General features: G+C 37.8%; 1 protein-coding gene across 1 annotated transcript; it reads right to left on the reverse strand.

The window, feature by feature from the left end:
• Window positions 1-26,222, reverse strand: LOC134330215 (retinal guanylyl cyclase 2-like). Its single transcript, XM_063011246.1, has 18 exons — window positions 25,631-26,222; window positions 23,384-23,685; window positions 21,232-21,607; window positions 19,826-19,910; window positions 19,574-19,670; window positions 19,305-19,439; window positions 19,145-19,225; window positions 18,895-19,071; window positions 17,391-17,547; window positions 15,539-15,688; window positions 13,942-14,090; window positions 10,287-10,450; window positions 9,995-10,187; window positions 9,487-9,661; window positions 7,789-7,887; window positions 6,328-6,422; window positions 3,906-3,991; window positions 1-82 (listed from the first exon to the last, which is right to left on the reverse strand). The coding sequence occupies exons 1-18, from the start codon at window positions 26,220-26,222 to the stop codon at window positions 1-3; spliced, it is 3,195 nt and encodes a 1,064-aa protein (XP_062867316.1).
• Between the last annotated feature and the right edge of the window lie 116 nt (window positions 26,223-26,338).

Consider the following 26,338-nt stretch of genomic DNA (forward strand, 5'->3'; position numbering starts at 1 on the left):
CTATTGGGCCACATGCTTCACAATCAAAAGCTTCCTCACGGCTTTCTGAAGCAGCTGGTTAAAATCTTGTGCCACCTCTGGCCTGCAACACAGCAACAAGCAACATTAGTTCAGATTATGTGTACAACCCTTTTTTCTTCCGCTAAAAGTCGCTCTCAGTAAGTCCTGTAAAATTATTTAACAGCAAAGATTAGTCAATTAAAACAGTGGATTAAGAAAGTGATGCAATTGTCTTGAAATATAAAACATTAATTCTGCTTCAGTTGGTTTCAGTATGCTTTCCAGTGATTTCATGTTCAAGTCTAATGCTAGCATGTCTATTTATTACTTAAGGTTTATTTAATGATTCATTTTTTTCCCCAAAATGTTGTATTATGTATTTTTCAATGATTCTGCACTTGTTATTTACCATGTTTAAACATGTACAAAGTTTCATAATGTTATTTTCATAATGTACCATCTTTGTGGTATGGCCTTCCAATTACTTGTTAGTGATTATAATTGACTAAAGCTGATTACTGACTAAAGCTGAGGCTAGACGACACGATGGTTGGGTAAAAAACTTAAACTATCACCTTGCTGAAAGGTAATTAATGCCCATGATGAAGTGTAATCCAAGAAACAACAAAACACTGCTGAAATATTAGTGGCCATGTCTACAGTCGAGTATTTTTAAAATGCATTTTCTCCCTTTTTCTCCTGATTTTTAACACGTCAAATTTTTACCCAATTGTGTTATGCTTCCTCTCCACTGGAGCTGACCCCCGTCCCGATTGAGGAGAGCGAGACTGACACACGCCCCCTCCGACACGTGCGCAGTAGCCGACTGCATCTTTTCACCTGCACGAGGAGAATTAATATGCGGATCAGCTTTGTGCACAGACAGCCACACCCTGATCGCATTATTCTGCGACTCAGCAGACGTCGAATTCACTCAGTTATGAGGAGTCCCTATCTGGCTTATCCTACCCTATGAACAACAAGACAATCGATGTGTCGATGTGGTCGCCCAGCCCAGCCGGATGGCAGAGCTGAGTTTCGAACCGATGAGTTGGAAATGTTAGCGTGTTTTGGAAATGCTAGCGTGTTTTTACCACTGCGCCACCTGAGCGGAGTAATTTCATACCGTTTACATACCCTATATGTTCCTTGAACAAAGAAAAAGCCTCCTAAAAATTGCTTACTAAAAAGATCAGTCATTAATGTTGATAAGAGATAATGGCTCTCATTGTGGTTTGCTGAAGTCCTAGAGCCTTATAATGCATTTTATTAAGATTAGACTATTAAGCGTACTTCACATTGATAGAAACACTATTTTGTTGATGTTTAGATTTAGAAAGGCTCACAGTAATTAAGACTGAATGTTTCTAGTCTTAGTAAGCATGGTTATCAATTAAATCAGACTAATTGGTTGACTAAAAGGAAAATAACTTGTTTTCCACATAGAACAGGTTGACATTGCATAACCATAATTATCCAAAGCAGCAACTGTTTATACCGGCTGTTTTGCCCTATATTTGATTTAATGATCTTAAAAAAAATAAAAAAAACATTAAATGTGACATATGCAAAACACAGAAGACATGAGCTAGGTGGTATAGACATCTCTATCATACTCTATATTCACAATGTATTGTCCATTATGTATGTTTCATAGTTACTGGGCCAGTGTATACTGGTCAGTCAAATTATTCTGATTCTGACAAAAACATTACATCAGAATACTGCAGATAATTCTAGACCAGGAATATATCATTTAAAATTTGACACATTAATGCTACATTACTACATGAATTGTCAAAGCAAACCGATTTTACAACTAGTAAACTATAATAAAAACACATATCAAGGACAAACTGAAATCATCAAGGTGGTGCTAAAAATGGTTCGTGCAGTAGATAACCAGAGGTCAAGAAGTTAAGTAATCTTATCTTCCTTGCAAAACACTACCTCAGTTTTTCTTGGCTAACTGGGCTTCAGCTTTCTTCTGCTTGAATCGTCTTACAGTGTATCACAAAAGTGAGTACACCCCTCACATTTCTGCAAATATTTCATTATATCTTTTCATGGGACAACACTATAGACATGAAACTTGGATATAACTTAGAGTAGTCAGTGTACAACTTGTATAGCAGTTTAGATTTACTGTCTTCTGAAAATAACTCAACACACAGCCATTAATGTCTAAATGGCTGGCAACATAAGTGAGTACACCCCACAGTGAACATGTCCAAATTGTGCCCAAAGTGTCAATATTTTGTGTGACCACCTTTATTATCCAGCACTGCCTTAACCCTCCTGGGCATGGAATTCACCAGAGCTGCACAGGTTGCTACTGGAATCCTCTTCCACTCCTCCATGATGACATCACGGAGCTGGTGGATGTTAGACACCTTGAACTCCTCCACCTTCCACTTGAGGATGCGCCACAGGTGCTCAATTGGGTTTAGTCCATCACCTTTACCTTCAGCTTCCTCAGCAAGGCAGTTGTCATCTTGGAGGTTGTGTTTGGGGTTGTTATCCTGTTGGAAAACTGCCATGAGGCCCAGTTTTTGAAGGGAGGGGATCATGCTCTGTTTCAGAATGTCACAGTACATGTTGGAATTCATGTTTCCCTCAATGAACCGCAGCTCCCCAGTGCCAGCAACACTCATGCAGCCCAAGACCATGATGCTACCACCACCATGCTTGACTGTAGGCAAGATACAGTTGTCTTGGTACTTCTCACCAGGGCGCCGCCACACATGCTGGACACCATCTGAGCCAAACAAGTTTATCTTGGTCTCGTCAGACCACAGGGCATTCCAGTAATCCATGTTCTTGGACTGCTTGTCTTCAGCAAACTGTTTGCTGGCTTTCTTGTGCGTCAGCTTCCTTCTGGGATGACGACCATGCAGACCGAGTTGATGCAGTGTGCGGTGTATGGTCTGAGCACTGACAGGCTGACCTCCCACGTCTTCAACCTCTGCAGCAATGCTGGCAGCACTGATGTGTCTATTTTTTAAAGCCAACCTCTGGATATGACGCCGAACACGTGGACTCAACTTCTTTGGTCGACCCTGGCGAAGCCTGTTCCGAGTGGAACCTGTCCTGGAAAACCGCTGTATGACCTTGGCCACCATGCTGTAGCTCAGTTTCAGGGTGTTAGCAATCTTCTTATAGCCCAGGCCATCTTTGTGGAGAGCAACAATTCTATTTCTCACATCCTCAGAGAGTTCTTTGCCATGAGGTGCCATGTTGAATATCCAGTGGCCAGTATGAGAGAATTGTACCCAAAACACCAAATTTAACAGCCCTGCTCCCCATTTACACCTGGGACCTTGACACATGACACCAGGGAGGGACAACGACACATTTGGGCACAATTTGGACATGTTTACTGTGCGGTGTACTCACTTATGTTGCCAGCTATTTAGACATTAATGGCTGTGTGTTGAGTTATTTTCAGAAGACAGTAAATCTACACTGCTATACAAGTTGTACACTGACTACTCTAAGTTATATCCAAGTTTCATGTCTATAGTGTTGTCCCATAAAAAGATATAATGAAATATTTGCAGAAATGTGAGGGGTGTACTCACTTTTGTGATACACTGTATTTCCTCCAGTTGCAAGCCATGTGCCTTTTGTCTGAAAGATACATTGAAGAGGCACGATAAGCCAATCACTGCACAGGAGCAAGTAAAGGTGCAACCAACTTCAATCCTGTAGATCTTTCATGTGGTCCAGGATTGACCTTCACCTTGGTCTGCTTTACCAGGGTTAATCTTATATCATCAGTATGTAATGACGTCAGTAATGACAATGACGATTTGGCATGTTAATTGTTCTGTAATCTTACCATAGCAGGAGGTTTGTGTTCAGAAAGCCGGATACCCTAAAAAGGCTTTGATTATTATACCTACCCTGGTTTGAGCTCAGGAGGCACGGGGAGTGGTTTGTCGAATCCATCTTTACCCACAAGCCAATAGGTTTCCTCCATGCCTTTGCCCTACCAGGAACAAAAGGTATTTTTTAGTAGTACTTAGTCATCTCTCTATTTTTTAAAACTTTTTTATAAGCACAATGTCCCCAAATGCACATCCTCCAAAACATCCAGGCTAAAATGCAGGGTGCCAGTTGAACCAACAGAACTTAAATACACTAAAGAGCCAGAAAATGTGTACAACACAACTGTGCTTACTAAAAATACCTTATTATAATTTATTTAAAGTTAATTATAAAACCATAAACATTAATATGATGTTTAATATTTTTGCCTTATGTGATTATGAAACCCTTCGCTCCTCTGACAAAGGCTTTCCCCAAAATCTTTGTGTTAATGAGAATTTGTACCCTTTTTTTCTGCATATTTTCCTCCCAATATGATGTATTCGAATTCCTAGTGTGTGCTAGAGTATTTTACCGCTGCACCACTGAGCGGCGAATTTGTAGCCTTTAACCCAGTAGAGCATTTCTGTGGTCGAACTGGACAAGAAGTCCTGGCTCACAATGTGTTCCTATCAATCCGAAAGGTGTTTAAGTCAGGGGTTGTCTTTACAGATTATGCTTTGTGCAGCATACTGAAACAGAAAATGACCTTTTCCAAGGAACTGTTGAGACAAAGTTGAAAGCGTAATATAATTATTATGCTGTGATTGTAAATTTCAGAGCAGCACAGAAATGGCCTCACCTGTAATACACACTATTAAAAATACTGTCCAGTCCAACTAACAATACATAGGATGGACGAAATAATGAACTTAGGTAAGAATAGGTAACTATCAATAGCCTAAGTAAATCAAACCTTGAGAAAAGCTTTATTTTGACAGAGCTTGGAATGCTGTCTTAGAGAATTGTCCAGAATTCCTCCACAAACCATTCAGGATTGTGAAAAAAAATCATCCAGTTCTTTGTGGGATAAAGGAAGTTTACACTCCATATTTTTCCATAAGGGTACAATGATGCTCAAACATGACGATCATGGAGAACATGGAACGCTGTTGACTTCATGTATGCTGACATTAATATCCTAAAAATGGTGCATCATAAGGACAGAGGGTGGCACTGTGGCAAAGCTAGTAGAAGTAGAGTAGGTGCCACACAGAAACATGGTTCCTGAGGTCTAGGGTTAAGTTCATTTCTGGAATGTGCATACATCATAGATTCAGTTCAGTTCAGTGGTGCTTTATTGGCATGAATGTAATTAGATACACTATTGCCAAAGCAGTAAACAATAAACAGTAAACAGAAATTAGAAAAGAAGATACATATATATATATATATAAAATTAATAACAATAAAAAAAACCAAAACAAATAAAACAGATTAGAATACAACTGTAGAATTTAAGTTATTTACAGGATTATTAATGATCAATAAAGAAGGTCAAAGAAAAATTTATAAAATAAAAACCCTGTAATATCAGTAATAATCAATAATAATTTGTGGTCGGCCTCACTGGTTGTCCCTCAGATTGTGACAAGCTGCTACAAATTGTGCAGCGTGTGTGATCAGTCGGCTCTTCTCTCCCAGTATGTAGGGCAGTTTGTGTGTGTTACTGCAGTGTAGGAACTCTATCATAATTATTAGTTAGGAGCAAACATTGGTTTAAATACAGCCTTTGGTTTCCTTCATAGGTAAATCCATTAAGATGAAGAAAACATGGTAAAAGTTGACCTAGCAGACCATATAGCATTTTAAAAGCTTGGTGGTTCAGTTTTATTACATTTTTTTGCTTCCTAGACCAAATTCTGCGTCCTGTAAAGTTTTCTTCTGTCCAGGTCAGTGAGTGTAGACTTGCAAGCACTGTTTCTGCTTGCTAATGCTGCAGGTGTATAGTTGACAAACTCAACTATGACTTTTAAGACAGAAACTATATATATTTTTAACATTATTAGTTGTATAATTTCACATATCAAAGTGCTAATTTTGCAAAATTCATTGACATGTAATGACTTGTTAGGCACTCAACAGACACAAGTGGAGGCCAGATGTAGTATCATCATCTTGCAGCTCATACTGTTTGGTTGTAGCTCTGACACAAGTAACCAAGAAATATGGAAATTGTACTGTGGCCTTCTCTGCAAGCTGAGGCTCTTTGTAAGAATCCACCTCTGGCCAGAGTAAAGATACAGCAGGCAGACTTACACCTGTTGGGAAAGGTGTGTTCTAGCCTTTGTTCTTTTTTTAGCCCAGATTGTTGGTGCAATGGTCTGAATATTACCTAAATGGACTTATCACTGTTAAAGAATTATGCTAAAACACAAGATTTACAGTAGGTACATATAAAGCCTAGTAATCAGATATTACTGAATAACAGCAAAACTTAAATAGAAAGTTGATCACCGTTAGGTCACTTCCTCCACGAAGCTGGACCTTGTAGCCTTCCCTAAGCTCAAGGAGGATCTTAACAGTAGCGTGACTGATATGGATGCGATATGCTGTAGAAAACAGTAAAATGCCAAATTAATCTTACACAATATGAAACATGAATATTTTCTGATGTCCTGTCATAGTTATGTATACCATAAATTGCAACACTAATCTAAACTGCCAATGAACCGGATTATCTGTATCAGGTACAGAATATTAGTGCTGGATTTAAACTAGTTTAGGTCCTTAGCTTAAAGTTACCAATACCTGTTTTATAGACCAGCATGACCATCTCTACATGCTAGATGTGGCTGTTGTTTGGCCACCCAAAAATTATCCAAACAAACCATGATGAATGGCACACTGTAGGTGCAGTGGTCTGTTACACTAGCCCACCAAAGCTGAGCTCCAGGTTTGAATCTCAGCAGTGCTATCGGTGTCTACACAAACATGACTGGCTATGTCTGAGAAGGGGGTGGCTAAAGTTCTGCTATGGATTGGAGCCCTGTCCAGGGTATTCAAGGTACGCGGTTGATGAAAATTAAATGAAAAATAAGAAACAAAGTCCTGATGAATGTAACATTATCTAAGGTTGTGTTGTGGAAAAATAAGGTGAGATGATAAAAGGAAACAAAGATTACAGTTGACTGTATTGGAGAATTTATTGGCATGATTGCGGGTTCTTACAACAGTGTAATAGCTGAAGAACAAAAAGCAGAACTGTGGGCCTCTCTTTATATTGCTCTAGTCACATCACATTGGGTGTTGGACTTTGGAACCTCCATTCTGTGCTAACTGTTGTTTCTTATCTGCTTACAGCCTAATGACAGACATGTTGCTTATGTCTGTACTTTAGACTCATAGCCACATCTTAAGCAGCCACAAAACTAAGGATTTAATGCACAAGCAGCATAAAACTAATATTCAGTTGACAAACCTTTTTATTTTTCTATAACAGTTGGCTTGTTTATCATTAAAATACTCATAAGAAGAAGATATACTTTATCTGTCATATATACATATACAGGTGTACAGTACAATGAAATTCTTTCTTCGCATATCAGAGCAGGGTCAGAGCGCAGGGTCAGCCATCGTACGGTGCCCCTGGAGCAGACAGGGTTAAGGGCCTTGCTCAAGGAACCAACAGTGGCTGCATAGCAGAGCCTGGATTTGAACCGCCAATCTTCCGGTTAATAGCCCAAAGCTCTACCCACTAGGCTACCACTGTACCACTGTAAACTTATCTAAATAGAAATGCTCTTTCTATTGACTACAGCACATTTGCACAACACATCATTACAGTTATTTAAGTTTCACCACATTTCATTGTTCTTTGGTCTTGGGTAATAGAAGCATGTGGTAAACCCTGGGCACCACAGTGGACAACACCTTCTTAATTTCCTCATATTTTATATAGCAACTAACGTCACTTACGCATTCCTGTAGATTCCATCCTAGAAGCAGTGGTCACAGTGTCCCCAAACAAGCAGTATCGAGGCATGGTGAGACCTACTACTCCAGCCACACATGGACCTGAAGAACAATGCCAAGACATGCTAAATAACACATGGATGTCATTTCACAACATAGCAAATATAGTTAATTTGTTGCAGTAAGTGTTTTGCTGATGTTCTCTAAATATCCCTAATATTTATCTTTATATACAGTCCTACAACAAAACTGTTCTGACAGTTTAAAAAAAAAAAATAGAATAACAGGGTTGAAAAGGTTTGTATTCATTCCAGCCATTAGTCTATGTGGATATTCATTCATTCATTCATTCATTCATTCATTTATTGCCTGTTTTACCACCGCTGTGTCCTATTTAGGGTCACGGTTGGTCCAAACTACTAAACGAAGGGCAGGAAACACCCTGGACAGGTCACCAGTCCATCACAGGGCAAACACACATACACACATTCACACACACACTCATACCTAAGAGAACTTTTTAGTTCTCCAGAGCACCCAGAGGAAACCCACACAGTGCTGCTCCTGCTGTGAGGCGACGGTGCTACCCACTGAGCCATCTCTATGTAGATATGTCTGTACCAAATTATATTGTAAACAGGTATGGACTGCTCTCTAAGTTTTTCCAAAGCTATTTAAACATCATATTTAGGTCAGGGTTCTAACTCTGACACTTATGGACATTTACCGTCCTATTCCTAAACCACTGCATTGTTTTGGCAGTGTGTTTAGGGTTGTTGCAGTACTGTAAAGTGAGCCACCTGCCCATCTTCAGCTGTCTGGTATAAAGGCACATGATTACCTCACGAATTAGGGTGTACCTGACCAACTGCTCGCTTATTACTGAAGCGAAAAATTCTCACAATGTAACGTCACCAATACTGTACAACCATAGTCTCACCTGAACTTACCTAAATCTTACAATTGCAATTAAGACTCAGTGGAGTTTTCTTTCTTGCCACAGTGCCATAAAAGCCAGCCTTGTGTGAAGCTTGTGTAATACCTGTCACATGCACAGGCTGACCACTCTCAGTCATTAAGTCCTTCAGAGTTGCCAGTGGCCTCTCGGTTGTTTATAATGTTATAATAGTAAGGCTCTGAACAGTACAGTGTAAGTTCAAGCTTACAAGAATCTTTTAACGTCTTTCTTCTGAAAATGTGCTTTCTGCAGCATTGTTGTTCATATTTGACACCTTCCTCTTGCCAAATTGTATTTACTTGACCAAGGTTAAGAGGGTCCTTGATGGGCGTGCAATTTTTAAATACCTTTATAAATGTTGAATAGGAGGAGAGAGTCAGGACATTGGCTGGTCAATACAAGCGACTTCACCTTAATAAAAAACTTTATTTTGACTTTGTTAGGGTATGTTATGAAACACTGCATGGCACACTTCTGGATGTCCAGATTTATTGACATTGACAATTTCCACAGGTGACCTTCGGATTTGCTCAGCAAAACACTGTCATAGTGTGTTTTATTTTAAAAAATTTCAACAGATTCTTTTACTAGCTAAATTTAGGACAGGATAATTCAGTATTCAGCCATTAGTTGTTTTCAAAGTTTTCAAAGTATTTTCCCAACCCTGTTTGTTTGTATTAGGATTGTGCTAGCCATATATGTGAATGTGTTTTAAAAGGAGCAAGGAAACAACAGCTTCTTACCCGTGTGTAGTCCAATGCGGATGCGTACAGGTACATCAGGCATGTGTCGCATCTTAAAGGTGCCAACGGCACTCAGAATGTCCAGTGACATGTTAGCTATTTCAGCAGCATGTCGGTCACTGTTGGGAACAGGCACGCCAGATGCCACCATGTACGCATCTCCAATAGTTTCAACCTGAGTGTAAAACAAAATTGCATAACAGTTTAGTTTAGGATTTTAATCACCAGCAATCATCAAAAGTACCTATAAGCATTTAAATGTCCAACTAAAAACAGATAGAAACATTTCAAAACATTTACTCTCTTTTACTCTCAAAACTGGTAAACCATTTTTTCTGGCCTTTTCCATGAGGGGCTTTGATATTAATTTATTAGGTCATTTCATGTCAAGAAATCAGTATAATTTTAAAGAATTTACAAACTTTTCTGCAGTTGTAAAGGCTGTTCAGGTGGCACATTTTGCACAAATATTTTTACTTTAATCCAATGTGATTTATTAGGTTTTTACCTTGTAGACATCGTGATTTCCAATAATTGCATCAAATAAGGTGTACAGATCGTTGAGCAGGTCTACCACTTCAATAGGCTCACTGTTGGCAGAGATGGTAGTAAACCCTACTATGTCACTGAAGTACAGCGTCACATTATCAAAGTATTCTGGCTCCACTGTGCCTCCAATTTTGAGGGCCTCAGCAACAGACCTGGGCATGGAATCAACGTATGGTAAAATATCATTTTTTTTAACAGGATGCAAAGAATCAAGTTTGGTGTGTTTACAGGGAAAAATATGGTGCACTTACGGAGGAAGCATTTGTGTGAGCAGTTTTTCAGTTTTTTGCTTTTCTATCTCCAGCTCCTCCGTCCTTTCACGTATAAGCTCCTCGAGGTTAGACGAGTACTGCTCTAACATGCGCAACATGGAGTCTATGATGTTTGTCTTCTTTCCTTTGTTAATGTTCCTGAACTTGGGACAAAGAAAAAAATTTATTTTTAAAATGCTGAAGGAAAATATTGAACAGTAAAATATATTTTTTAATAATTGAGATGATTATTTAGAATACAATTTCTTTACTCTTTAGGGTAGGGCGATTGACTTAAACGTCTGCAATTTCTTATTTGTGCCATTAACAACCCCTTACCTTTGGTATGTATTCAGAATGTTTCATAATTTAACTGAATTGGGTTTTCAGATATTTAATACTTTCCTTAATTTTGTTTTTCATGCTTTAGCGTTTAATATATCTGCTGACTGTTTTAAAAGAACTTTTTTAAGACTTGATGGAGGGAATATTTTGCATCTTTAATTCTTCATTATGTTAGTTTAGTTCTCCTCTCTGAAACTACTTTCACAACAAATGATTCTGTACGAAGTACACCATGTATTTTTTTCTTTACATATAATAAATTTTACATTTATCTATTTTCTTTGTTTATTGTTAGTGTTTGGATTTTAAAACAAGGTAAATTTTATTGAAATTGAACATCCTTATATACTTAATTAGGTACACTTATCTGGTATGTAATTTCATTGATTAATTTATAAGCCAACACCTACCTGTAACACTGAAAGCCTCTGTGTGCTCTGGTGTTCCTGATGTGCCACGCCCCCCTCTCCATGAGCACACTCTGTCTGTCTCCTGCCACGCCCTAGCTCATGATTGGTTCCCCTGAACTGATTAGCTCCAGCTGCCCTCCATAAAAGAGGAAAGCTGGAGGACTCCTTGTGAACTATTGTCGTTGACTCTGACGTTTCATTGATCTTTGCTTGGGCTTTGTTGGACATCTTAACTGGACTCGTTTTGGCTCTGTAAGCTCTTGTTTAGTCATGTTACTAGCCCTTGTTTAGTCATGTTACTAGCCCTTGTTTAGTCATATTCCTAGCCCATGTTTAGTCATGTTCCTAGCTCTTGTTCATAGTTATGTTATGTTTCGGTTTGTTTAGTCTTAGTTATCTTGTTTAGCCTAAGTTAGTGTATTTAGCCTTAGTTAGCCATTCTATGCTTAGTGGATAGGCAGGCAGGAGTAGGTCATGGTGAACATACAGAGAGTCCTCCTCAGAGTTGTACACATAAATCTTCAGGTTGCAGCAATCCTTCTCAGCCCTACCAGCAAGAATAAGATTATCAGTAGGCTTGATTTGAAAATCTTCTCTTTCATATTGGTCAGTGTCTTTAATTGTAATATATGGATCTTCATCATTACTGCCAAACACAGCCAGGCCTGCCAAACTGTCCCCAAGGTTAGCCGTCTCAGTGTCATGATCATCATATGTATCCAGGTTATACTCAGAAAGATCATCTCCTGACTGTTTTTCTTTTGTATTTATTATGTAACACTGAAAGCCTCTGTGTGCTCTGGTGTTCCTGATGTGCCACGCCACCCTCTCCATGAGCACACTCTGTCTGTCTCCTGCCACGCCCTAGCTCATGATTGGTTCCCCTGAACTGATTAGCTCCAGCTGCCCTCCATAAAAGAGGAAAGCTGGAGGACTCCTTGTGAACTATTGTCTTTGACTGTGACGTTTCATTGATCTTTGCTTGGGCTTTGTTGGACATCTTAACTGGACTCGTTTTGGCTCTGTAAGCTCTTGTTTAGTCATGTTACTAGCCCTTGTTTGGTCATGTTACTAGCCCTTGTTTAGTCATGTTCCTAGCTCTTGTATAGTCATATTCCTAGCCCATGTTTAGTCATGTTCCTAGCTCTTGTTCATAGTTATGTTATGTTTCGGTTTGTTTAGTCTTATCTTGTTTAGCCTAAGTTAGTGTATTTAGCCTTAGTTAGCCATTTTGCTTTAGTTAGCTGTGTTTAGTTTTGTTTAGTGTTGTATGTTCTGGTTTTGTCTTGTTAGTAATAAATATCCTTTGTTTTCCTAAACATCTCTGCGTGTGTCTGCCCTTTTGTCTCGTCCTAGACCCCCGTTACACTACCATACAATTACTGACTGGAGCCAATTAGTTGCTCTGGACACTTTGTCCCTAACTGTAACCCATACAGTGGTACCTTGTAACTTGATGTCCCCTAAACTCGAAATCTTTGAAACTTTACCTTAACGTTTACCTTAAACTTGACATGTATGCGACTGCCGCTTTGTTCAGAGCTCAGCTTGAGCAGTGTAAACGTCATCAAAGTGCGAATATGAGATGAATCTGCATTTGTGTGGAATAACCGTCACAGATATATGTGGAAAGCATTCACATGTATCTGTGTTTAGCTGGATTTTTCTCCTTTTACTTTTAAACTTGTGTTATATTTCAGGGTTCTAAGAAATTGTGAGAATCAGCTTTTTCAAAAGAATCGTGACAATGTATTAAAAAAACAACATAGTAACACAAAACCTCTCCTAATTATTACTGCTTATAAGTTATCTGCACTAATTAAATTCCTTGCTCGTTGTTGGTACAATAAATTACTTTAAGCTTCATGCACCGCCACACTCTATAACGGCACAGCCAGCACAAAAGTGTTTTTGCCGCTTCTCATGTAAATGCACCTTTACTAAACTCGCTAAGGAATACGGTATTGCAAGATCAAGCATCTCCACGATTAAGAAGCATAAGGAAACAATAAAGAAGTAAAGAAAAACTGCAGGTTTTATTGTATAATTGTTTTTCAATTGTATTTCAGTGTTTTTTGTGTTATTTTCAGTGTAGAAGTGTCAAAAACAACCCCAAGATATATGCAGCTCCTCATACACATTAACAGGTTTCCCATACATCCTTATAGAAAAAAAATACCTTAAAAATCGATGCCTTTTAAAGTCAACACCACTCCCAGAACTAGCTGATGTTGAGAGACTTTCATAGGACCCCTCCTGAACAGATGTTATTAGGGTGGTGGCCTAGTGTGGTAATACAATAGCAGTGTGTTTCTTGTTTAATTGTAGCAGATGTAGTAGTGTTGTTGAGGGTTTAGAACACCTCACTGGCAATACTGGAGGGAGAACAGTGCTCCAGCCAAAACTATAAAGCCAAAAGCACCCTGTAATCAGTAAGTGTCCAATGATAAGTGACTAGAGGAAAATTAACTCATGGAAAAAGAAAATAGCTTAAGTCTCTAACTTCACCTACAACAAGTACTAAGAAGGTATGTGTTCCGAACAGAGAAGCGAAGTGTACAGAGCAATAGATGACCTACAGTCAGTAATTGTGTACAGAAAGTGTAGCTTATAACATAATCAGTAAATGTACATACCACATAGTTGTACCAAATAAAGTACATAGTGAATGCTTGTCATAATACAGTCTGGTGAATTTACTGGGAAAACTCATTTCTACCACTACAAACATAACCAATTACTTAATATGTGCTTTATCAAAAAGTATTTTAAATGTATTCTGAAAATAATTTGTTCTTTTTATGAAGTATTTTGTCCAACCCTAATTCTACAAATAAGTGATTTTATTGATACTGTGCTTCGGATGACTTAAAAATAAATGCATAGATTCTAAAACCCACCTGTTCAAAGATCTCATCAAATCTTGGTCGTCTATCTGGCTGCTCGTTCCAACATTGTTTGATGAGCTGAATGCATTCCATAGGTGCAAAGTCAGGAGAAACCACTGGCCTGAACATTGGAGGAGGTTTCTTAAGCTTCTGAATTATTTCTGTTGATCAAATCATAGCAGTTTGGAACAGAACATGACATTAATCTCTAAAATACAATAGATGTATAATACAGTTTAGTTGCTCATATGGACTGACACTTTGGTGGAATCTACATTGCACAAAAACCTAAAATGTAAATGAAGCAACAGTTGGACATCCACTTTCACTACTTCCACTTGGAGAGTAAATACATGTATGTTATGGAATTCTTGAGATTTCAAGAATGTACACCCCCAAATTAATACATTTGACATAGCAGATGTTGCCATATTGTTAGGTATTCCACAATAAGCACAATAAAACAAATAAAGTACAAACTGTCCCTTATTACTCTCTACCCAAGGTGCATTGGGATGTAGCATTAATAGAAAAACTGTTTGACTGAAGCTTTATAAATAACATTGTGTGTGGCTGGGCACCCACTCACAAGCCTAAGAGTACCATGTGCAATGCCAGGTGAAAGCTGGAAATAAAAATGTGTTGTAGAGTGATGAATCACAGACCATCTGGCAGTCCAATGGAAAAATCTGGGTTTGTCAAATGCCAGTTGAAAGCTACAAGCAACTATGATAGTGTGCATAGTAAAGTTTGGTGGAGATGGTGGTCTGTTGAGCTATTTTGTTCCAGTAAAGTCACATCTTAATACCTATTTATACGATGGCATTGTAGATTGTTGTGTGTTACAGTTTGTGGAAGGTATTTCCCTTGTTCAGCATTAAAATGCCCCTATGTAAAAAGCTCCAAGTGTTATAAAACATTTCTGTTACTTGTGTGTCAGATTTTATGGCTTCACAATAGTGCACATCCTCAATAATAGCCAACTTTTGGTTTCCACTCATACAAAAGGTTGATTGGCTGTTTGTAATTTACCCTAGGTGGAGTAAATAAGTGAATGTGATGCTACTGGTTGTCACTTTTTCTGTAATTACCTTACTGACTCTTTTTAGATTTAATTTATTTTGAACCACATCAGCATTATTTTTGCATTTCCCCCCATTTTTCTCCCACTCTAGTTGTATCCAATCACACTATCGCATTACGCGTTCTCTCTACTGATGCTGATCTCCACCCTGGTTGAAGAGAGCCAAGACTGACACGCCCCCTCCGACACATGTGCAGTAGCCGACTGCATCTTTTCACCTCCACGAGTTCATATGTGGATCAGCTTTTGTGTACGGAGAGACACACCCTGATCCCATCATCCCCCGTCTCTGTGCAGGCGCCATCAATCAGCAGCAGAGGTCATAATTGCACCAGTTATGAGGTCCCCTCCGACACCCTGCCCTTGAACAACAGCCAATCGTTGTTCACATAGATGTCCAGCCTGCTGGATGGCAGAGCTGAGTTTCAAACCAATGAGATTGAAATGTCAGCTCTGGTGTGCTAGTGCTAGTTTTATCACTGTGCCATTTATCAGCATTTTTAATGTATTTTTAATTAAGCCCACCTTCAGCAGGCATGTGGAGCATAAAGAATGGTGGTCCTCTCAGCACCACTTCTTGAACTATGATGGAGAAGCTGTAGACATCACCCTCATAAGAACCAAACAGTCCAGGGTGAGGGGTGCGCAGGTGCTCTGGAGCAGTCCACAGCAGCTCTGCATTAAAAGAAACACATCATTAATTATTAATTCACCATGTTTGAAACCAGATTAACTTTATAGCTTTTTAAAACACAAACCCTGTTTCTAGTAAGGTTGGGACATTTTTTAAAACTCTTTTTCACCTTTATTTATTGACATTTGTTTTTCCCCAAAACAAGCTGAAACAAACTCATCTGACCACAGCACAAATTACTATTATCTTTTAGTTCATCTGTGATTAGCCTGGGCCCACAGTCTTGTATTATTACAGATCTTTCTTCTAAATCAAGAATAGCTAAAAGAATGCAAGTTCACTGACAGATAACATGATAAATTTAAAACAAACATATCAAATGTTAATAATGAGAACAACAACAGAGAAGAGAAAATCAACTCATATGAAACGTATGTAATAAGGCTTCAGGCTAAATGTACACAGAATGCTTTTTGACTTTGCATTCAAGTATAAACAAAGATAAAATACTAGGGGAAAATATAGTTACTGTGTTAAAAATGTAATTATAAAACAGATAGTTCCGGTCCTAAAATCTGATTGGCTGAGCCGCGTTCGAAGCCATTGTAAAATCCCCGATATGCGCACACCTATGACCACCTCACATCATTCCATATTAATACGCCACTGAAAAAAAAAAGTACAAACTTGGTTGAACACTATTTTAAGTCATGTACTGTACATGGAAATGTCCAGATTAATATAAACAGTAATCCTGATCATTAAGCGGGTGTTTCGTCCAAGAAATAGTGTAACAGTGTTTGTGGAGGAATGTTTATAGCGAATGTTATGTTCGCCCTCATGTTGCCTGGCAACACTGTTAACGGACTACCTGATTTCGCGGAAGAATGCTTTTTGTAAGTGTTTTTGTAAATAAAAACATTTATAAATTGAATATTGTTGTATTTTATTATATTTTATGTTGACCGCCGTTTTATAAAAGCAATAAGCCACTCGAGACCGTGCGTTACTGCTATGATTTTATCACGGGGAAAGACGTTTTAGGCACTCCGCTTAGCGTCGTGCGAAAACATCCTTCCCTGTGATAAAATCGCAGTAATGCACAGTCTCTCGTGGCTTATTGCTTTAATACAGTGGTACCTTGTAACTCGACATCCCCTAAACTCAAAATCTTTGAAACTTGACGCCCTTTTTTGAGAAATTTGTACCTTTAAACTTGACCTTTACCTTAAACTCGAAGTGTATGCGACTGTCGCTTTGTTCACATTTATGCTGTCCATTTTACTTCAAATAAATGAGTATTAAAAATTACCATAGATAAGAGCACAGCTCCCTGATTCAATTCCAATGAATAATTAGTTTGAAAAGAGTCGTTTCTGACTTGTTCTAACTCAGTGATTCAGTTTGCTTTTTCATAGACATTTGCCACAGGAATAAATTGTTGGTAATGGAATATGATATTATATTATAAAATTATATATGCAGTTCCACAGGACCATGGAACGCATTAACATGTTTCCCATACATCCTTATGAGAAAAAATACCTTGAAACTTAACGCCACTCCAAGAACCAATTAACGTCAAGATTCAAGGTACCACTGTATGTAAAGATTACATGCAAACCAATTAAGTTCTACATATTAGTGCTTCAGGGCACTATACAAATTCTACACGTTTCTTAACCAGTAGCAGGTGTTGTTCATTACCTTATATTTAGTCTTCTGCATTAAGCCAAAACTTACCCTCTGGTTCGAGTTCTGTGTAGGGAAACTTCTGGGTCTGCAGGACTTCATTATAGCCAAAGTCAGTTACCTTCAGTACAAAGCGACCATCCACCACACAGTTACGGGACTTAAGTCGGCCATGACACACACCTCTGTGATGTAAATACTTCATGCCCTGGTAAAAACAAATAATGATAACCAAAAACTATATTGAAATGTTCTGGCTTTAATTTAAACTCTTAAAATCAAAATAATATATCAAAAGGTTTAATGTTCTAAAGCTCATTTAGCTTTATATTTTTATGAAGACATATTTTGCTAAATGTAGACAAACCACATATCAGTCATATCAACTGACTGACCAATGGGATGTTAATTTTGAGAAAATTACACTTAATTTTAATTTTAAAATAATCAACACTAAATAACACAAACTTACCGACCCCTGGGATTACTCTTATGCAAGATTGTAAACTTTAAAATAAATGAAAAAGAAAATTAAGCAAAAATTATGTGGTTCAGAAACTCTACTGAAGCGTTAAAATACTTTAATAAGAATTAATATGTACATATTTCTTTATTTATTATTGATCCTCAAAGGCTTAATGTAATTTAAAAGCTATTTACAGGTCAGTTTTTCTAAACGTCACTTAATTTCAAGTGCATATTAGAACTGAACTGTTATGGTGATTTGCATTGTATTTTTTGTCTTTGTGTAGCCTATTTGTTTTATTTATTTATTTATTTATTTATTTACTGAATTTATCTCCATGGTTGCATATCTTGAATGTAATGTATATCTGTTTATCACCTGTTTATACTTATAATGTACACTGACGAGGCATAACATTATGACCACTGACAGGTGAAGTGAATAACACTGATTATCTCTTTATTACAGCACCTGTTAGTGGGTGGGATATATTAGGCAGCAAGTGAACGTTTTATCATCAAAGTTGAGTGGTCAGTATCTATCAAAAGTGGCTTAAGGAAGGAAAAGTGGTAAACCGGCGACAGGGTCATGGGTGGCCAAGGCTCATTGATGCACGTGGGGAGCGAAGGCTGGCCTGTGTGGTCCGATCCAACAGACGAGCTACTGTAGCTCAAATTGCTGAAGAAGTTAATGCTGGTTCTGATAGAAGGGTGTCAGAATACACAGTGCATCGGAGTTGCAAGACCAACACAATATTAGGAAGGTGGTAATAATGTTATGCCTGGTTGGTGTATATTACCTGTTTATACTTATATATATGTTTAATGTTTTTGTTTTCACCTTGGCCATGGAAAAATGGATTTTTATCTACTGCACACTGTATATGATTTAAATGACAATTAAAACCTGCTTGAAATTATGTTTATTCTAGATGCCCTTCATCGTTTAAAATGTTTGCAATTAGGTACCTTCCAGGAACCATTAGATTTTACCGTAGTTTGATCAGCACATGCAACAAGCTGTCCTTTACCTTGCCTAGAACACTGCTTGTTAATACTGGTTATAACCAGTGTCATCCTGTTTGTGTACCTTGATCAGATCCATCAGCAGGGAAGATTTGAACATCCAATCCAGCTTAACATCCTCATTGCGAAGTAAGTCCTCCAGACTTCCCCGAGAACAGAACTCGGTTACGATAGCAAACACACCACGGTCATGAAAGAACCCCAAAAACTGATTCAGGTTTTCATGACGAATATCCTTCATCTGTGTAAGCAACAGATATTGTGAGCAAACAAAATATGTTAGTTAGTCCTAAAAAATCGTTTATGGAACATACCAATTTAAAGATGTCACTAGTCTTTGGATTGATAGACCCAAAATGTCCAGATGGCAGCCTTTTCAGCCAAGCCCAATCCCCCTGTACAAAGAATAAATACCACCTTAAAATTTCACTTTTGACTGAAATAAAGTGGGATGTACATGTTATGTTCTCATACCTCAAAAATAGCTACATTGGAGTTTTCATAATCAGGCTCTGGAGTGTCCGAGACGGTGAGGCATGAATTCATTCCGCTATTAAGATCTGACAAGCATTTGTCCACCTCTCCTCTACTATCTTCCATACTCAATTTCTAAACCATAAACAATGACACATGATGGACAGTATTTCTGAATTATAATTAATTAATCTAAAATGTATAAGACACTGATTTTTAAACATTTGATCACTAAACTGAGCAACTCCACAATATTACAAGAAACTGACCTTGTGACTGAGGGAGGGATTAATGAAGGTCACATCATTTAGTGTAAGAAGCATCTTGTTGGGACCTCGAATTACTCTTATTTGATTGATGCGACGTCTGCAGTTCAAAATCAGTTCCAACCATGAGTAAAAGAATTAGACAAGTATATAAAACAACTAATAGAAAACTACACACAGATTACTTCAAACAAGCATATCTTCAGAAAGGTGAGTGAATGCTGAGTTTATTATATATTTCTAGAGCTTCCCTACCTTATGCAATATCCAAGACTGATGACAAGAAGAATTACAGAGAAAGCTGACATTAACACTTTAAACAAGAAAAGCGGATCCAGCCCTGTTTAAAAAAGAAACAGAAAGGTAAAGACACAGTTGTCATTAAACATAAGAACTGTAAATCCTTTAAAAATATCCATGGATTTATGAATTACATTTTAATTACTACATATAAACTAGACCCAACCCCTTAAGCATGTCTAAAAAACTGTTTAAACCTTAGCATTTAAGTGATAAATTTAATTTAAAACAATTTGTAGCTGCTGTTCATGTTTTAAATTATTCTGAAATCAATAAATAAAGCATTTAAATGATTAATTAATCTGTTCAATAATAGACACATATTTTTTTTTAGCTTCAGCTTCTTCAATGACTGATAAATGCGGCTCCTATTTTCTCTGAATCATACAGCACCTTTGGCTGAAAGATTCCTCATTAGTGCACAACATTTCCTTCCAAAAGCTAGATTTTGTTTTGCTTTAGTTGCTGATTTTTGTAATAAAGTCAGATGTATGCATTCAAATGACTCCTTGATGCAGATCATGTTTGTAAAAGCATTGCTGAACAGTACTGTAGAATGGTGCACTTCCAATCCTGTGTCAGCCCAGAAAACACAATGTCTAATATTTCCAAAAACAGCTTGAAATGTGGACTTGTATAGACCACAGAACAGCTCAGATGAGCTTGAGGCTAGAGTAGGAGGCATAGATTCTGAATGTTGTTCATATATTGTTAAAACTGTGTTTACTGACAAGGGTTTTCCCTTTATTATTTTAGCATGTTAATTTACAATAGTACAAAGACATGCAGGTAAGGTGAAGATACAAAATGAACTGATTAATCTTGTAACGAGTAACTAAATGTCCTGTCATAAAGTGTGTATAACATGATGTTAAAATTATGATTTCATCATCATTTTATATAATTGTTTTTTTATATATATTTTAATAAAAGAAAAATTTTATATAGTCACTTTTATTTTCACAATAAAAAGGCAATCGATAAATAGGTTAGCTTTAAAAAACTTTTATTCAATTTGTTGGTGTTAATGTTTAGTGTTTAGTTTAACTTCTCAACACTTACTCTATTGTGTATTATATTTCTTAATTTTTCTATTACTTCTGTTAATATTCTAGTTCTCATTATTGAAAAGCATGTGAAAAGAGGTTTTAGAGACTGTAGCTATGTTCTTTTCTTCCTCTTAAGGTGTTACAACGAACCTGTGTTACAAGCATTATGTCTCCACAAAGTACTGCACAAGGCCAGGAATTTTCAAAGGATTCACAATCATTTTTTTGCAACTTTAAACTACTCCACATTAATTTGACTGTCATAGACTTCATCGGGTAAAACATATATTTTTTCCCCTCAATTAGGCCTACCTCTAGTACAAAGAGGTCCTCCAGGACTAAACCAGCAGCCGGAGTCAGCTTTGGGGGGTCCTCGTCCAGGGTAGTGGATAGATCTCCCAAGGTACCGAATCATGTTAGCCTCTACATCAACAATGTGTGTGGGATGCAGTTCCCAAGAATGGCCATCTGTGTCAAGCACCACATAGTTTAGGAGGCTCACTCCAGATGCATTTGTGCGAATTCTCTGGCTGAAACCTTGGAAGACCATGTTCTTAGTGTGACGGGCTAATGTTGCTCCTGAAAGCCAGGTTGCTGATTCACGAACATTTTGTAGTGCATTTGCCATGAAGATGATTGAAGTGTAAATGGTTCCGAATAGAGGTGACAAGATAAATAGAAGATATGACTTTTCAAACCATTACAATGAAATAGAGTAGCATATTGTTTAGGGTTTTATAATGACCAACAACAATACAAACATGTATACATCTTTAATATTGTAAAGGTGCTGGGATCTGTGAAGGTTAATGAAAATGAAGTTTAAAAATGCCCCATGTTGTCTTACTGTCATCCTATCTTGCAAATAACAGGTAGACACAAATGGTGTTTCCGTATTGGAGTTTCAATTTCATATTTATATTCTCAGTGTTTTTTACAATTGTTGGAAAACCCAACAAGAATACATTTGCGCCCACAGACAATCCTGAACACCTTTTTATGTTCCAAACTGTACACAGCTGTACTAAACTGAATGTCAAATTGTAGCAAAAGTTTATATTCTGACACACTTTATGACACAGGTTATGTTAGTAACAACTAACAAGCTGACGGCAACCATGCTGGATGGCTAAAAGCTAATAAACTATCTTATACTTGTCAAAAAAATATGTGGTATTTCAGTACCAGAAACTTAATTTACATCAGGGCACTGATTTATTTATGATTAGCATTTATGATTAGCACTTGTCAAAACACACAACCTACCTGCATTTATGTAGTTAATACTAGCACACAGCTAACAAGCTTGCACACAAGCACTAGCACACAGCTAACAAGTTGGCAGCTAACTGGCTGGGTAAGTAATTAATAATAAAACAAACCTGCATTTTTTTTTAGGGATATTTCAAGTCTCATAATTTAGTAATCAGATGTGATTGGCTTTTTAAAATTGTTAAGCTTAAAGATTGACATTACTCTTAAGATACCACTAAATCCACAATCTTTCAGCTCTAAATCTACAGTAAGTTCAAAACTCTGAATGAATATTCTTGTATTTTGTATTTTTTTCTATTTTAATTTAATGTTTTTTTATACAAATCATATATTCACCACAGCAATGTAAGTGAAACAATAGAAACTAAAAGATTAATACATTTTTAAACTGTTTTTAGTATTAGGCACTTTTGAGAAGCATGTAAGCACATCTGTAATGTTATTTTAGATTATCCAGAGTCTTATACTTCCCATTAAACCACATGTTTCACCAGTTGGACTAATTTATTTATTAAAAGTTTGTTTAATTTAAACAGTCTGCAATCATTGTTTACCTCAGTGGTGTAATGACACCCAATTAACTGAAGCATGTGTCTCAGAAAAATGTTGCTGTGCCCCAAATCAATTACACTCGATAACAAAGCTTTATATATGTAGTATATGTAGTTATACACCTCCTCCGACCTGCACACAGCCCTTAACCTGCCTTCAGTCAGAGCCAGAGAGGGAGAAGCATGGTGGTGCAAATCAGATAGATCTGATAGATTTACATTCTTTCTGTTTTTAGTTGTTCAAGAAAATGCACATAAACAAAATTAATGTCATTAATTCAAATTTTTTACAGTTATTTTGTATTTCATTTCGCATTCTTGGCAGGGTAAAACCAACTTTACTGTTCAATCACATCTTCTGTTTATTGTTTAACAGGTTTGTTAACACTATGACTGGCAAGCAGAGAGGTACAGCTGTGCTCCTCTTAAGTCAGTGTGCGACCCAGTACAAGAGGTAATAAGGAAACATGTCTGGTTCACCTACTATAAATATGGCCATACCAAATACTAAGAAATTATATAATTCATGAACATCTCTTATTTTAATAAATTATTATGTTAATTATAGAACTGGTCATTTAAATGTATTTTTTAAGTTCAGGCCAGCTAAAAGGCATTGTAAGGTGGAGGGCCATTACCTCATGAGGCTTGATGCTTGCAGGCACCTCTTTGGATTTAACGGCATCCTGGAGGGCACTGTAGAATGAATTCTCCTCTGAGTCCATAGTAATTGTTAAGACAGCATCATAGGCCAGCCTCAACTTGCTGTTGGTGTGCAATGCATGATGAGTCACCTGCTTGTATGGTAAACTATAGAGAAGTGTGTCATAGGGCACAAATAACACAGAGCCATCTGTCAAGCGCATATCCAGAGCCGTCTCCAGCAACAGCTTTTGAGTTGTTCCACCAATCAAGACAGAATGCATGCAGAGGATCACCACTGGGAGGACGAACAAAATTGTTATTGGAGTTATTGACCCATTTAGGATACACATTTAGTTAATTTCTGAGGATTAAATAATGTGAACTTCAGTTGCTTGATTTACACACATTGTATAAGCAAAAGTTGATACACCGATCACCGGTTTTAATGTTGTGTGCAACATTAAAACCACCTCCTTGTTTCTACACTCACTGTCCATTTCATCAGCTCCACTTACCATATAGGAGCACTTTGTAGTTCTACAATTACTGACTGTAGTCCATCTGTTTCTCTACATGCTTTTTTTTAGCCTGCTTTCACCCTGTTCTTCAATGGTCAGGACCCCCACAGGACCATCACAGAGTAAGTATTATTTAGGTGGTGGATCATTCTCAGCACTGCAGTGACAATGACATGGTGGTGGTGTGTTAGTGTGTGTTGTGCTGGTATGAGAGAGAGGATCTAACACAGCAGCGCTGCTGGAGTTTTTAAATACAGAGTCCACTCACTGTCCACTCTATTAGACACTCCCACCTAGTTGGTCCACACTGTAGATGTAAAGTCATCTAGAAGAGATGATCGCTCATCTATTGCTGCTGTTTGAGTTGTTCATCTTCTAGACCTTCATCAGTGGTCACAGGACGCTGCCCACGGGGCGCTATTGGCTGGATATTTTTGGTTGGTGGACTTATTCTCAGTCCAGCAGTGACAGTGAGGTGTTTAAAAACTCCAGCAGCGCTGCTGTGTCTGATCCATTTATACCGGTACAACACACACTAACACACCACCACCATGTCAGTGTCACTGCAATGATGCTAATGATCCAACACCCAAATAATACCTGCTCTGTGGTGGTCCTGTGAGAGTTCTGACCATTGAAGAACAGCATGAAACAGATGGACTACAGTCAGTAATTGTAGAACTTCAAAGTGCTTCTATATGGTAAGTGGAGCTGATTAAATGGACTGTAAGTGTAGAAACAAGGAGGTGATTTTAATGTTATGGATGATTGGTGTATACTGCATTACATCCTTCTCTTGTCTAGGAGGTCTTCTCACTACGCTTTAATTCAGAATGACTAAATATCTGCATAATTGGTGTGTCTGACCCATGCTGGCATTCCAGTTTGTCCTAATGATGTTGGGTGTAGTTAAGGTAAAGAACACAGTAGTTCACTGTAGATCTGTTGATGAACATTTTTACTCCTGAAGATCATACAGAAATCAGTAGGAAGATTTGTAACCTTGGTGTTATTGCTCACTATGCCATTTAGCACTAGTTGGTGCAGTGATGAACAGTTTGAAAAGTAGCTTGATGAACTACTGTTGAACAGTAGCTTGATGAACAGTTTTTTACTCCTATGGAAATCAGTAGTAAGATTAGTAACCTAGATGTTATTACTCACTATGCCATTTAGCACTAGATGGTGCATTGATGAACAGTTTGAACAGTAGCTTGATGAACAGTTTTTTACTCCTATGGAAATCAGTAGTAAGATTAGTAACCTATATGTATCACTCACTATGCCATTTAGCACTAGATGGTGCAGTGATGAACAGTTTGAACAGTAGCTTGATGAACTACTGTTGAAGAGTAGCTTGATGAACAGTTTTTTACTCCTAAAGATAATACAGAAATCAGTAGTAAGTGTTGTAACCTTGGTGTTATTACTCACTATGCCATTTAGCACTAGCTGGTGCAGTTCTGTAATCTAAAACAACTGCAATGATTTTTTGCATTGACATGTCTCCATGCTAGATTATGTATTATGCTGAATTTTATAGTTAAAAGTGATGCATGAATATAATATAATAATCCACATATGGTATTTTCTCTACACTACACTACAATACACTACACTTTACTGTAGCACTATTATAAAAGGGTAAATTTATTATGACACTCATGCTGGTATAACCTTTATAAAGTGACTGTAGCCATTATCAGCTATATTGTCACTTACTGCGAAGCTCTGCCATCTTCCTGATCCTGGAGAGAGACTTGCGTATACTGGCAGGGTCATTGCTAGTGGAGATCACCATCCTGACAGGGAGACCGTAGCTTCTCAAGGCATCTGCTACCTTGTTGGATGTGTCCACCCACACATTATCGGCTGAGGCCACAATGGCTATATTTGCCCAGCGGAAATGATGAGCCACAGTCTGCAGCACCCAAACAGGAGAGGGCATAGTACGGATGAATGATGGGTGATGCCATGAACTCTCCAGCTCATAATTTACACAGGACCAGGCGAAGAGTGCTTTATTCCAGTTTCGGGTGAGCAGAGATGCTGCCTCACAGTATCCAGGATTCAAAAGCCCTAAGAAAGCTGAGGCCCGTGTGTAGTAACCCAGAAAGCCTTTCAGTGCTATAGAAGTCTGACAGTCTTCTTCCAGAATTACATAGTCAAAGGTAGTACCTAGAGACAGTGATTGATCTTGGTTGATTCTTCGCACAGCCAGTTTAGCTGCAATCTCAGGCATTGCCTTGGCAAATATGGAGTCACAAGACCATGGCCCTATCACTCCAATCTTGAATGTGGTAGCCTGAACCATATAAGGATTGACGAGGGTTACTAGAAATAACCAAAAATGGCAGGATCCAAAAGGTATATAGGGGTATGTTGGTCCCTTTGTGGTGATGGTTGGCATACCGTTGGCTGGCCACACAT

The sequence above is a fragment of the Trichomycterus rosablanca genome, chromosome 16 (assembly GCF_030014385.1).
Source record: "Trichomycterus rosablanca isolate fTriRos1 chromosome 16, fTriRos1.hap1, whole genome shotgun sequence".
In the NCBI taxonomy this organism is placed as follows: Eukaryota; Metazoa; Chordata; class Actinopteri; order Siluriformes; family Trichomycteridae; genus Trichomycterus; species Trichomycterus rosablanca.